This window comes from Perca flavescens, chromosome 10 (genome assembly GCF_004354835.1).
Source record: "Perca flavescens isolate YP-PL-M2 chromosome 10, PFLA_1.0, whole genome shotgun sequence".
NCBI lineage: Eukaryota > Metazoa > Chordata > Actinopteri > Perciformes > Percidae > Perca > Perca flavescens.
Genome location: NC_041340.1, coordinates 11,703,543 through 11,716,111, shown reverse-complemented (window position 1 = coordinate 11,716,111; position 12,569 = coordinate 11,703,543). Strand labels below are relative to the sequence as shown.

At 39.2% G+C, this 12,569-nt stretch overlaps 1 protein-coding gene across 1 annotated transcript in view; it reads left to right on the top strand.

Annotated features, from left to right (window-relative positions):
• Positions 1-12,569, top strand: part of LOC114563359 (uncharacterized) — a 31,895-nt gene that overhangs the window by 6,968 nt on the left and 12,358 nt on the right. The window contains exons 7-9 of the mRNA XM_028590212.1: positions 8,250-8,591; positions 8,708-9,043; positions 9,218-9,334. Of these exons, the coding sequence (XP_028446013.1) occupies positions 8,250-8,591; positions 8,708-9,043; positions 9,218-9,334 (795 nt within the window). The remainder of the gene's footprint in view (positions 1-8,249; positions 8,592-8,707; positions 9,044-9,217; positions 9,335-12,569) is intronic.

Below are 12,569 nucleotides of genomic sequence, written 5' to 3'. Positions count from 1 at the left end.
TATTTTTGTTTGTTTTGTTTTCCTCGAGACTGCAGAGGGTGGGGGGTGGGCAAGGGTTTTTAGTTCCTGTTCCATTGTATTTGTTTGTTCTGTATGTTGTTGTTTGTACAAAAAATATAAAACTAATAAAAAATTGATCATAAGAAAACGCATGTGTGTCTGTATTTCTGTAAGGGGACATGTTGTCAACATGTCTGTTTGCTTTTGCAGAAATCTGCAGCAAAACCAACACTTGACAGATCACACTGGCAGTAGTCTAGCATTGCCAGACCTTCCTCCACAGCTCTGCAGAGGAAGGCCTGGCTAGTCCACACAGCACTCTGGGATGGGAGGAAAACGTGCTCTGGTTTATTGGCATTTCTTTAAACCAATCACAATCATCTTTGGCGGCGCTAAGTGCCAGGCGCAATAACGGTGCCGCTGCAAAACAGCCTCGGGAAGGAACTTGTTTTGGTGGAAAAGTTGTTTTAGTCGTGCAACAGAAAACTCAGAACGGACAGATAGTCTAGCTAGCTGTCTGGATTTACCCTGCAGAGTTCTGAGGAGCAGTTAACCATAGTCCTCATAAATCCACCGGAGTTTAGAATGCCAACACAAAGAAAACGGAAGGTAACGGACATCTGGACAAAAATGGACTTCCCACGTAATTTCCGGCGTCACCAGAGCAATCTCCTAAATTAATTGTTGTCGATATAGACTACACCAGCAGCAACAGTTTGGCACTAAAAAGCAGTTTCATGTATTTACGTTTACAAAATAGTTACACTCACATACACAAACCAAACAAAAAACAGATAATGGATGCAAAATCTATTTTTCTCAAATTTTTGAATTTGTTATGTATCAATGCCAACACTGCTCCAGTAGAAACCTTCATATTTACATTTACTCCCACTTACAGTAAAAACTTAATTTTAGTAATGGCCATGTTACCTGAAACATGTCTTTTTTCTTTTTTTCTGTGTTGCAAAATTAGGAATAACCCTGTTGTCATAGATATGTTTTATTTATTGACATTGTTTGATAAAGTTACAAATTATGTTTACAAATAGTTACACAGCAACAAAAACAAAATTCAGGTTACAGGCTGATACAGAGTACTAGTCCAAAATCAGTGTTCTTTTACTCAAATTTTAGAATTTGTGATATATCTTTGCCTGATCCATTGGAAAATTCCATATTTACAATTACTCCCAGTTACAGTAAAAACCTTATTTATATGTAATGTCCATCTTAATGGGAAGTTTCTATTTTCTGCTGTGTTGCATCATTAAGAATCACCCAGTTGTCATAGGCCATAGACTGTATCATAGACAGATTTTGCTATTCCATATTTGAAATTAGGCTACTCCTAGTTACAGTAGAAACATTATTTATATGTAATGTCTTAGTTTCTTTTTTCTTTTCTGCTGTGTTGCAACATGAATCAGCCAGTTGTCATAGACAGATTTTGCTGGAAAAAGTTAATTACGTTGCCATTTCCTTTTTTAACAATTTTTGGGGGTAGGTATTTTTTTCCTTTATTGAATAGCAATTGTAGCAAGATGACAGGAAATGTAGAAGAGACAGAAAAAAATAACATTTACAAAAGGTTCCCAGCTGGACATGAATCAGGGCTGTTGCTGTTCGTGGTTGGTATCTTAAACCCATCTGTCAGCTATCAGGGCATCCTGCTATGTAACTTTTGACAGTGCACATTTGCATGAAAGAAACAAGATAAAACTTATTTAGAGTCATATAACACTTACAGCATTACCTAAAAGCCAGATAGCAAACCCTTTAGTTCCAAACAGACTAAGATACAGTACCAACTGATAGCAAACAGACCTGTTAACTCACTAATCCAACCCAAAAGCCTTGACAGCAGCGTAGCTCCTCTGTCTCTCTGCTGCTTTTGAATCCTTTACACATCTAGTTTTCATCACAGTGAAGATAACAGCAGAATAAATACTTCTGTCTTCATCTCTCTAAGGAAATGTGAGATGACAAAGTCAAATAACTAAAATAACTATTTTAATAAGGTTACTTCTACTGTAACGTTGTGTTTTTTACCTGTTGAATTTTCTGACCACCACTGTGTTTTTGCTCGGCAACAGCAACTGAAATTATGAAACAGAAAATATATAGATAATACAGATGCAGTAGTTTTTATGTAATACTGTTGGACAGAGAACTATTAGTAGTTTCTATTACCGTTGTTTCTCTGGATGGCGTAAATGAGGACGGCTGTAACAATCAGACTTATGGCCGAGATAACAGAGAAAATAATTGTGTTGGCCTTCTGTGACCACACGCTGGTTCCTGAAACATTTTCAAATGGAAAAAACAACAGGTAAAAGTAAATGGTGTTTAATTCAACTCCTGATTGTATAATTTTGCTTGTAAAATAATATGAAAAATAATATTTTAAAATAAAACACTTTAATAAGCAAATTTACTTATTACACAGTTACCTTCAATGTCCAGTTTAGTTCCATCTCCAAATAAAATCTCACCGCATGTGGCCACAGCACAGTAATAAGTCCCAGCATCAGAGGAGCTGACGATTTTAGAGAAGTTGTAAACACATTTCTGTGGAGAGTAAGCATCAGGACTCTTCTCACATTCATCACCGTGGTTTCCATGAGCATAAATTAAACTGGGATGAGATTCATCTGATCCGGCTCTGAACCAGAACACACCGTGTTCACCGGGACATGTTTCCTTCTCAGAGTCCGAGAGGACTGAACACTGAAGAGTCACTGAGTCTCCTGGATGGACTGGAACAGATGGATGGTCTTGGATGATGGCAATAATATTAAGTTCTGATTCTGGGAAATATAAAGATGAAAGTAAAATTGCTTTTCTCCCTTTGATGAAGAAGAAAACTAAAATGTAAAATATGTCAATTATAAAACACTTTCCTTTGAACAATTGAAACATGCATCTTTATATAACATATAGGAACATTTGAACCATTTCATCTGCTGTCATCAATGGTGTTTGATAAAAGCAGAATGATTCCTTTTTTTAAGGTATGTGAAAAGTCTGTTTGCTGAATTTTATTTACCTTTGATTCTCAGAAGTGTTCCTTTCAAAAATGTCATTTTGGTCTGTCCTTCTACCTTTATGCAGTAGTAAACTCCAGTATCACTCGGTTTTGCTTTATTAATATGCAGAATAAATGTTCCAGGCTCTTGTTTTGCTGAAATGTGAGGAGTCTTGTTGTTAACAACACCAAAATCAAAATCAATGTCAAGTGTTCCTGCCAAGAATTCAGGAAAGTTTCCAGAAACAAGTCTGATCCAAAACAAGGCTCCTCTGTACTCAGATTTCTGGCGGTTACAATTTAAAGTCACATCCTCTCCAACACCAACAGTCTCTGTCTCAAAGATCTGATCAGCTGTGCATCCTAAAAATAATAGAGAAACGCAGATGAGTGATAAAAACAGAGAAAGAATCATGTATGTCCTGCCAAATCACTTTGAGAACATGACAATGTATTCAATATATATCTGGAGTAAATCTTTCTACATATACTTACGCCCGACTCTGAGCATCAGCAAAAAATAAAATACGGTTATCATTTTCTGGTTGTTCGACTTGTAACTGCACTTAAATTAAATCGATTAGAAGATAATGCACCTTAAAGTAATCTTATAAAGTGGGAGGGAACAATTTCAGAGCAATTTGATTGGCCTCTCGTTATGTTGGCCTTTCACTGAACCACAACAGTGGAAATAATATCAACCATCTTTCCAACCTAAACACATGAAACAACACCAACAGCACACTTTGTTTCATGTTTCATGGTGAGTTTCTATATTTGACACTGAAACTAAATACAGATAAATGTGTCTTTTAACATTGACGTCTCCAGTTTACCATGCAGGGTTCCTGGAATACATTTCCAAACCCACAGATGGACGTAAATGAACACAGCAGAAAATTCCGATATAAATGTATGCCAGGAGACCATAGAGCATGTTACATTTAGGGATTGTATGATTTATATATTCAAAACTGAAATTTCCTGAGATCCTGTTGCTTTGTCGCCAAAGCATGGCTCTTAAAAAGTTTTGGGATTAGATAAGATTGCCAGTGTGTAACCCATACAAAACTATTTTAATTCAACATACATAGTTTGTCTGGATTTTCTGAATGGAATGCCGTTGAAGAAAAAGCATCAAGCCTGAAATGCATTGTTTATGGCATTGGGTGTCTGTATTTGTGCAGATATTTAGCATATAAATTGTTCTGTGCATTAAATAGCTCCTCTGTGTTAGATTGGACATTAATCATTTGCTCTTTTTTACATCCCTGCCACCATAATTAAGTGAAACTCAAATGATGTAACAAACAAAAGATACATAATTAACTTTTTTCAGAAGCTATTTTAAAAAGGGCACTGATAGCACTAACCTTTAAATATGAATGCATCACATGTACTGTAACTCTAAATATAAAGGCCTATGTCTAGTACTGATTAAAAAAATCCTACAAAATTGCCTGTAGCCCTCAATTAAAAATGAATTTAATGTTGATATGTGTGCATTTGAAAAAAGATGTATCCAGCCATTTGCTGAAGTGACACACTAAGACAGAGGAGCCATCTTAAATATTGTGAGAGCCAGCCAATTCAGATGCTCCACATCATTAATGATGACCCGCCCACTCTGCCTGTCAGTCACTTCAGCAGGAAGAGCACAGCATACAGAGGAGGGCTGACAAACCATCCATCCTCTATACTCACTTCTTTTCAGTGGTGGTGAAAGGCAGCAGCAGAGAGACACTCTCACAGTATCACAGGAACACATTCACCTGGAGGTCAATTTATAGTTTCTGACCTGCATATTTTTATCTGAGGGAGAAAGTCACAAATAACATAATTTGCCACTTTTGCCACAATTTGTACTTTCATGCAAACAGAAACAGATAAACACACATTTACAGTCACCACAAATGATACATGGAAACTTAAGCATTGTTGTGGTTGTGGTTCAATTTAAGGTGTCAATACAAAGGGGCTTTTGTACTTTTATTTTGTTTAAAGGCAAGGAATAACACTATATTATTTTCATGAATATTTCAATATAACAACAACTTAAGCAGAAGGAAAAAGGCCCACACGCATGCGCACACGCACACGCACACGCACACGCACACACACACACACACACACACACACACAGTCACACAGCCCCAGTCACACTATATAACTGGCGCTTTCCATTGGTAGTTGCTGTCAGAGATGGGAATGGGAGGTGCTAATCATTCACTTGTCCCCCCCTGGTCTTCTTCCAATAGACGGAGTTTGAACTGTGACCTTAAGTTAATTTGCCCTATTATCCACCAAAGCAATGACAGCCTTGTTAAAGTCACTTGTTGCAGTGATGGACTGGAAGCCTGTTTTAATTAATGGTGAATTAATAAAATCTACATTAAAACTAAATAAAAAAAATGAACTAATATGCATCTGTGATAATTGAAGATTGCATATAGTTGCTTCTTTACAAACACACAAAAGATAGACATTATTTGTACTTTGAATGAGCACATTAACAAACACGACTAAAACTATAATTTAGCCTGCTGAAGCCTCTTGTAGCTCTTCCCTCACTACACATCCTGTTGAAGCCCATAGTCAGGTCTGTTCTGAGTAAACAGCCTTGATGGTTGGTCAAAGGGGGAGAAATGGCCCACCACAGGTTATGTCTGTCAGTGTAGCTGTTGCATGTGGCTTTGCTTGTAGTTCTCACGACAGACATGCAGAAGGCCTTTACAAAGTGCTGTCAGAACAGAAAGAGGGAGGAGTTTATTCATTTGAGTAGCAAGTTGTGTGCTGACACACATATATATATCTTTTTTTTTTAAACTCTTTATTTTCTAACAAAGGAAGACTTATGTCTACACCATACAAGGCTCCGTTTGCATTTTTGTAAGCTATGTTTCTGTCTACCGTTAGGGGAAGTTGTGGTGGACAGATACACAAATGTGCACATGGCAAAATGTTGAGTGAAACCAAAGTGGATAAGACCTTTTCCACTGCAGACATTTAGGGCCCTATCTTGCACTCAGCGCAATTGCCTTTGTACACCGACGCATGTATCATTCCTATTTTGCACCTGACGCACAGCGGACTTTTCCCTCCACAGACGCACGTCGGTAAATTAGGGAATTAGGGAAAGAGGAGGCGTGTTCCGGCGCAAACGTTACCTGGTGCTATTTTGTAGTTTCAGAAAACAATTCCGCCACTGACCAGGAAAAACCTTGTCTAAAGGTAGTGGCGCTAGTCTAAAGTCAGTAGCGCGTTATGCAGAGGCTATTTTAGGGGCACATGCTTTGTCATAATGTAGCGTGTGCACAACGCACATACACTTTTCTCATCTAAACGGACGTAGCAGTTCCCATTTTTGCAAACCATACATAATTACAAAGACAAATATTACTGAAAATGCGCTTCAGGTGTTTGGATCGGTCAGGAGGCACTTTACAGTACAGTCACATGAATCATGGATGTGTTGATGACATAAATAAGGAAATATTAGAGGACTTAAGGAGACGTGATGTTGAACTACGGCAGGATTGGACACTCTGGCGGCATCTGGTCTGGGAGTGGCAATGCACGATGTGCTCCTGGTGGAGCGGGTGGTCGGAGATAGAGTGGGGGGGAGGAGGAAGGGGCGCAACAGGAGCAGGTGGTGCGTTTGGAGGCCCACGCTCCATGGCTGCAGCAATCCTCTCCAGACTTGAGGAGATGCGCCCGAGATGCCGCAGCAACATCGCCACCAGGCCAAGACGGGCATTTATTACTCTGCCGCATCCTGGACAGCTCCCACCTGGCGTGCGCCAGGCAAATCCGCTGTCATAATAGCAATCCGCCATGGAACAAGCGCGCATGCTCTTAAAGGGAATGTGAGATGACGCTCTGATTGGTTATTTTCACGTTGCGCCCAAACCACACCTAGCTACTTCAGACCAACCCATTTTAGATTTGCGTCGGGCACGAGACTCATTTATCCCGCCGGTATAATAGCAACAGCGCCCGAGATCCACCCAAAAAGCTACTTGCATTTTTCGTTTGATACTTGCGTTTCAGATTGTTAAAATAGGGCCCTTGGTTAAACACAGGTTTTACTAGTAATGCGTTTAATTGCAATCATATCTGAAATGGGCCCGTCCTTAATCTTACTAGTTTCACTAAACAAAATGTCCGTTTGTGAAATACGTTTTATAAAACTGATGCATTTGGGAACAATAAACAGCAACATTCAATACTTCTTGCAAGACTATAAAGTTTTAGGTTAGCAATATGAGTACTGGGAGTTGTGCTAAGCCAGCAACGTCACTGTGAGAATAGGACTTCAGCCATTCAGTGGACTACCATTTTGAAGTGACCATATTTGGAGGAGAGGGTGGAGCTGAGGAGGAGCGAAGGGTGGATCTGACTGACACCAGAGGATATCGCCGTGGTAGCGACTTGTCTATCACAAGGGAGCCACGCCCTAAAACATACCCTGCTTTATCGTCTATTTTACTGTAAATGGGAATCAAAATTTACAAAAGGAACATCATGCTGTATTCAAGAGGACTTTAAACTAGTGATTGAGTCCATAAACTCATAAGGAAAATGGTAACTGAAGTACATCAAGTGAGAAGTAGGGGCATTTCAATTATGACCCCCTCCCCGCCATTAAATAGAATGCAGGTTTAAGGCACTTTTGCATTGGCTTCACTTTTTAGGCCCGGAGTTTGACTGTTGATTGTGTCCTCTAAATACACACATACTGTGTGTCAGTAAGACCGATTTTGCTTAAAGACTTCCAGTGCTTGTTATTAACTAAGCACAAAACACAAAAAAGGTTATCACCGAAACAAAAAAAAAACATTGGCTTTTGAAAAAACAACAACCTAGAACATGTAGATTTCCTATCAAATGAAAATGGATCACAGGTTTGCTAAATGAAGGGGGAAGGTCATTTTCTACATTTCAGCCAATCACTACGATTTCTGCTTTGTAAACCTTGATCAACTCACTACATCTTCCATTTGGGCGGTGAGACATCAGTAGTGTAAGACAAAGCTGCTGCACCACAATGATCAGAAGACTGGCTGTTTTGATTCTACTTAGTACCATGTGTAAGTGCAATTCTTAACTAGTGTGAGACCATGTACTGTACTGTAATAATCTAACAGGAAGCCATTTACATTATTTATTGTCTTTGTTCTCTCGTGTTTAAACTGTTACTGTTTGTCTGTTTTTTCTTCAGACCAGATTCAAACTGCAGAGGTTCCTCACCAGATCTCTTTGACTGTGGTTGAAGTTGGTAGAAATGTAACTTTGGAGTGTCCAGTTTCTGAAAAGGGAGGCAAATTCTTTCACTGGTACAAGCAGCCTCTTGGATATACATTCCAAAGTGTCGTTGCTGAAACTCATGGCAAATTAACTATTAGAAAAGAATTTAACAACTCACGTTTCACAGCTACAAAAAGGGATGCTCAGTATTTTCTTACCATTACAAATATAAGCAAAGAGGATGAAGCAACATACTTCTGTCACTATGGAGCGATACATACAGAGAGTTCCAATGGCTTCTTCTTGGCTGTGAACGGTAAAACATATTTTACTTTCCGTGTTTGTGCACGTTTTTGCACGTGCAAGTTTTATCTCAAGCAAATCATTTAAATCATGAATTTCTTTTGATATCTTTCTTAATGAATCACACAGATCATAATCAGCAGAAATCTGTCTATGTGAAACAAAGTCCGGAGACTGAGTCGGTCCAGCCGGGTGACTCAGTGACTCTCCAGTGTTCACTTCTCTCCAAGACCAAAGGAAACACAGATCAGTGTCCAGGTGAACACAGTGTGTACTGGTTCAGATCTGGATCAGGAGAATCTCACCCAAGCATCATTTACACTCACAGTGATGAAGAAGAGGAAAGAAGTTGTGTCTACAGTCTGTCCAAAACTATACAGAACTCCTCTGATACTGGGACTTACTACTGTGCTGTGGTCACGTGTGGAGAGATCCTGTTTGGTGAAGGAACTAAAGTGGAGACAAGTATGTTTTAAAAAGTTGTATCAAAATCATGTATGCATCTTGCATTAATTCATTTAGCCTGGTTAAAATGACATACAAATTGTGCTTGGTGACAAACATCATTAGTTTTCTAAACTAGTAAGTGATTACTCCCAAGAATAAAATAATTCTCATTTAGAAGTGTATGTGATTCAGGATCAGAACTGGAGCCAGTTGTCCTTGTTCTTGGAGTCCTGTTGGCCTGCTGTGTGACTGTAATCGCCGCCCTTATTTTCTACAGAAATCAAAGGAATGTTTTTGAGCATTTCAAAGGTAGGTTCACCACACTAAGTTTTTAATTTCACTTAAGTCTGACTGTCTGAACCATAACAATACCATAATCTACATTTGTATTTCTAATTAGAAAATATGATGACAGTGGAAATAATCAAATACTTTACCCAAATAAAACTATCACTACGGCAGACTAAATACTCTTTATGCAAAAATACACCAACCTACTGGTTATTATAGATAATGTCCCACCACCATATCCTATTGCAGCAGAAACATCTAATTATAGAAGTTACATGCTATTACAAACTACTGACCAGTTGCTCTCGAGCAAATCACTTCACCCGCTACTGCTCAAAGCTCTAGTGGAGTTACAAGATAAGATAAAATAAGATAAGATAAGATAGACTTCATTAATCCCACACTGGGGAAATTCCTGTGCTACAGTACCTCAATAGAAAAAAAGAATTACACACAGAATAACACAAATACACATTAAGTAGAAGAAATAGAAAAAAATAGTTGGAGGTAACAAAAGAGTGATAAATAAATAAATATGCATAGTGCATAATACTGCCCAGTGATGGCTCATATTGCAGAAACAGCCAGCAGTGCTATATTATGATGTTGCATTAAAGAGTCTGACTGCTGCTGGAATGAAGGACCTGCGGTAGCGCTCCTTCCTGCACTGAGGGTGCAGCAGTCTGCTTCTGAAGGAGCTGCTCTGGTAACTCAGTCTCATGTAGGGGGTGAGAGGTGTTGCCCATGATTGATGCCAGCCTGGTTAACATCCTTCTCTCCCCCACCTCCTCTATGGTGTCCAGAGGGCAGACCAGAACAGAGCCAGCCCTCTTCACCAGTCTGTTTAGCCTTTTCCTGTCCCTCTCTGTGCTCCCAGCTCCCCAGCAGGCTACTGCATAAAAGATTGCAGACGCAACCACAGAGTCATAAAATGACAGTGATTCAGTGGTTATCGTTATAACACTGAAGGTGTATTGAACACATTACAGGAGTAAATATGTTTAACTGCAAAGCCAAAAACTGAAAATGTGATAAAAATATGTTGTTTATTTATCTCTGTCCTCTAGTGGTAGGATGAAAAAATCACGCTGAAGGATGTTATCTTTTCTTTTTTTTTTAACAGGAGCATTGAGTGCCTCCCATCATCGTGATAATGACAGGTCAACTGTGGATCAATCAAATGATCTGGTAAATATGTAACGGTGTGTTGTCTGATTTGCACTAGCTAGGGGTAGAGATCTAGATGTGGGTGTAAATATTCTGCCTATACTCTCACTCTTTTTATTCATCAGATTATCTGGACATGACCCATAATATTAGTCATAACAAAAAAATATAAAACTAACTGTTGAGCTGGTACAACATCTGTTACTGTATGATAAATGGGTTTAAAGTCAAACAATGTACTGATGAATGAGGAATGATTACATAAAAGAAACTGTTAAGCTCACTGTAAAGCAATCTATGATCTAGAGGTGTTTTTTGATGTTACAGACCTAATCTCTCTAAAATATTTGTACCTGACACAAGTATTACATTTTTGCAGGATGGTGAAGCAAGGGCAATGAACTACGCAGGACTGGATTTCTCAACAAGGGAAGTGAAAAGTGGGAAGAGGAAGAAGAGAGAGTCGCCACCAGAGTGTGTGTACTCTGTTGTATATTACCACAACCAGCACCAGCCCTCTCTGTAGACAGAGCAGGCTCTGTGGAACGATTATGCTGTATATCACACAGTAGTGAACTGCAGTATCACTTAGCCTTGCTTTTGCAATATGCAGAACAAATTTTCCGGACTCCTCTGTGGCTGTAATGCGAGGATCACTCTCAAAGCTAAATGTTTTACCTAAGACTTTAGAAAATGATTCAGAAACGAACCTGATTCAAAACAAGATTCCCGTAGACTTGCAAGTCTCACATCCAAGGGCCATCTGGCATACCAGGCACTTTCCCAGTGGGTCGACGTGCTTTTTGGGCCGTTAACCGTCCCATAAAAGTGGTAGGCCTAGATCAGCGGCCCATTGTTTTTTCAATTGACACTGGGCTGCTGGCCCAAAAACACTTTAGTCAAAAATATCACATAGGCTAGGGTTTTTTTTTCTTCTGACAGACGCAGCCCATGAAACACGTAGCTCAGCGGCCCATTGGTTGTTTTCTTAATTGACACTGGACTGGCCCAATCATATCTTTAAACATCCAGTTTCAGCACATCTGCCAGACTAGAACAGTGATACAGATCTTGGAGAAGAAACGCAAAGGAGGTGCAGAGAAGCTGCGTGAGAAAGGTAGCAGGACCTTTATCAGCTCCCGTGGCTGATGCTAGTGGTGGTGGTGGTGTCGGTGGCAGTGGCATGCACAGTGAGGAGGAGACTCAGGAGAAGAAGGACAGAGATGAGGGAGTGAGAGTAGAACCTGCAGTAAGCACAACTCCCCTTAAAACACTTTGCCCCTTGATAAAACTGAGTGGTGTCAAACTGTTGGTGATAACACTACAACCAGTGATGGGAGTTACACGTTACAAAAGTAACGCAATTACAGTAATGCATTCCTTTTTGCTCTAACACAGTAATATAACGCATTACTAATAAAATGTCGGTAATATTATACTCGTTACAATAAGGGACAACAAGGTCTACTTGTTGTCCCCAGAGTCAGAACTAAACAGGGGGAAGCAGCGTTCAGTTTTTATGCTCCACATATCTGGAAAAAACTCCCAGAAACCTGTAGGTCCGCTGCAACTCTCAGTTCTTTTAAATCTAAGCTAAAGACCTATCTTTTTGATGTTGCTTTTCTTTAAATAATCTATTTTATTAACTTTAATTTCTTATACTGCACTGTAACTTTTATTCTTATACTGCACTATCAATTTTATTCTTGTCTTTTAATGTTTTTAATTTGTTTATTATTGTTTTTTAATTGTTTTCTAACTGCTCTTTAATGTTTTATGTAAAGCACTTTGAATTGCCCTGTTGCTGAAATGTGCTATATAAATAAAGCTGCCTTGCCTTGCCTTGCCTACAATCTCAGTAACGCAAGTTACAACGCATTTTAACCCGACATTTAGCGGCGTTTGTTTTTTTAAGACTTCACCAACACCGCGAAACATTTCGGCACGGAAAAAAAGTCTGCAAGTGTTATTTCCTGTTGCTGGATTCGGTGGTTGAAATGACTGCAGAGACGGATACATTTGCGACATAGACATCATTTTCTGGAGTTGTTTACGCTGCGTTGAAGCTAGCTGTCTTGTCACTGTT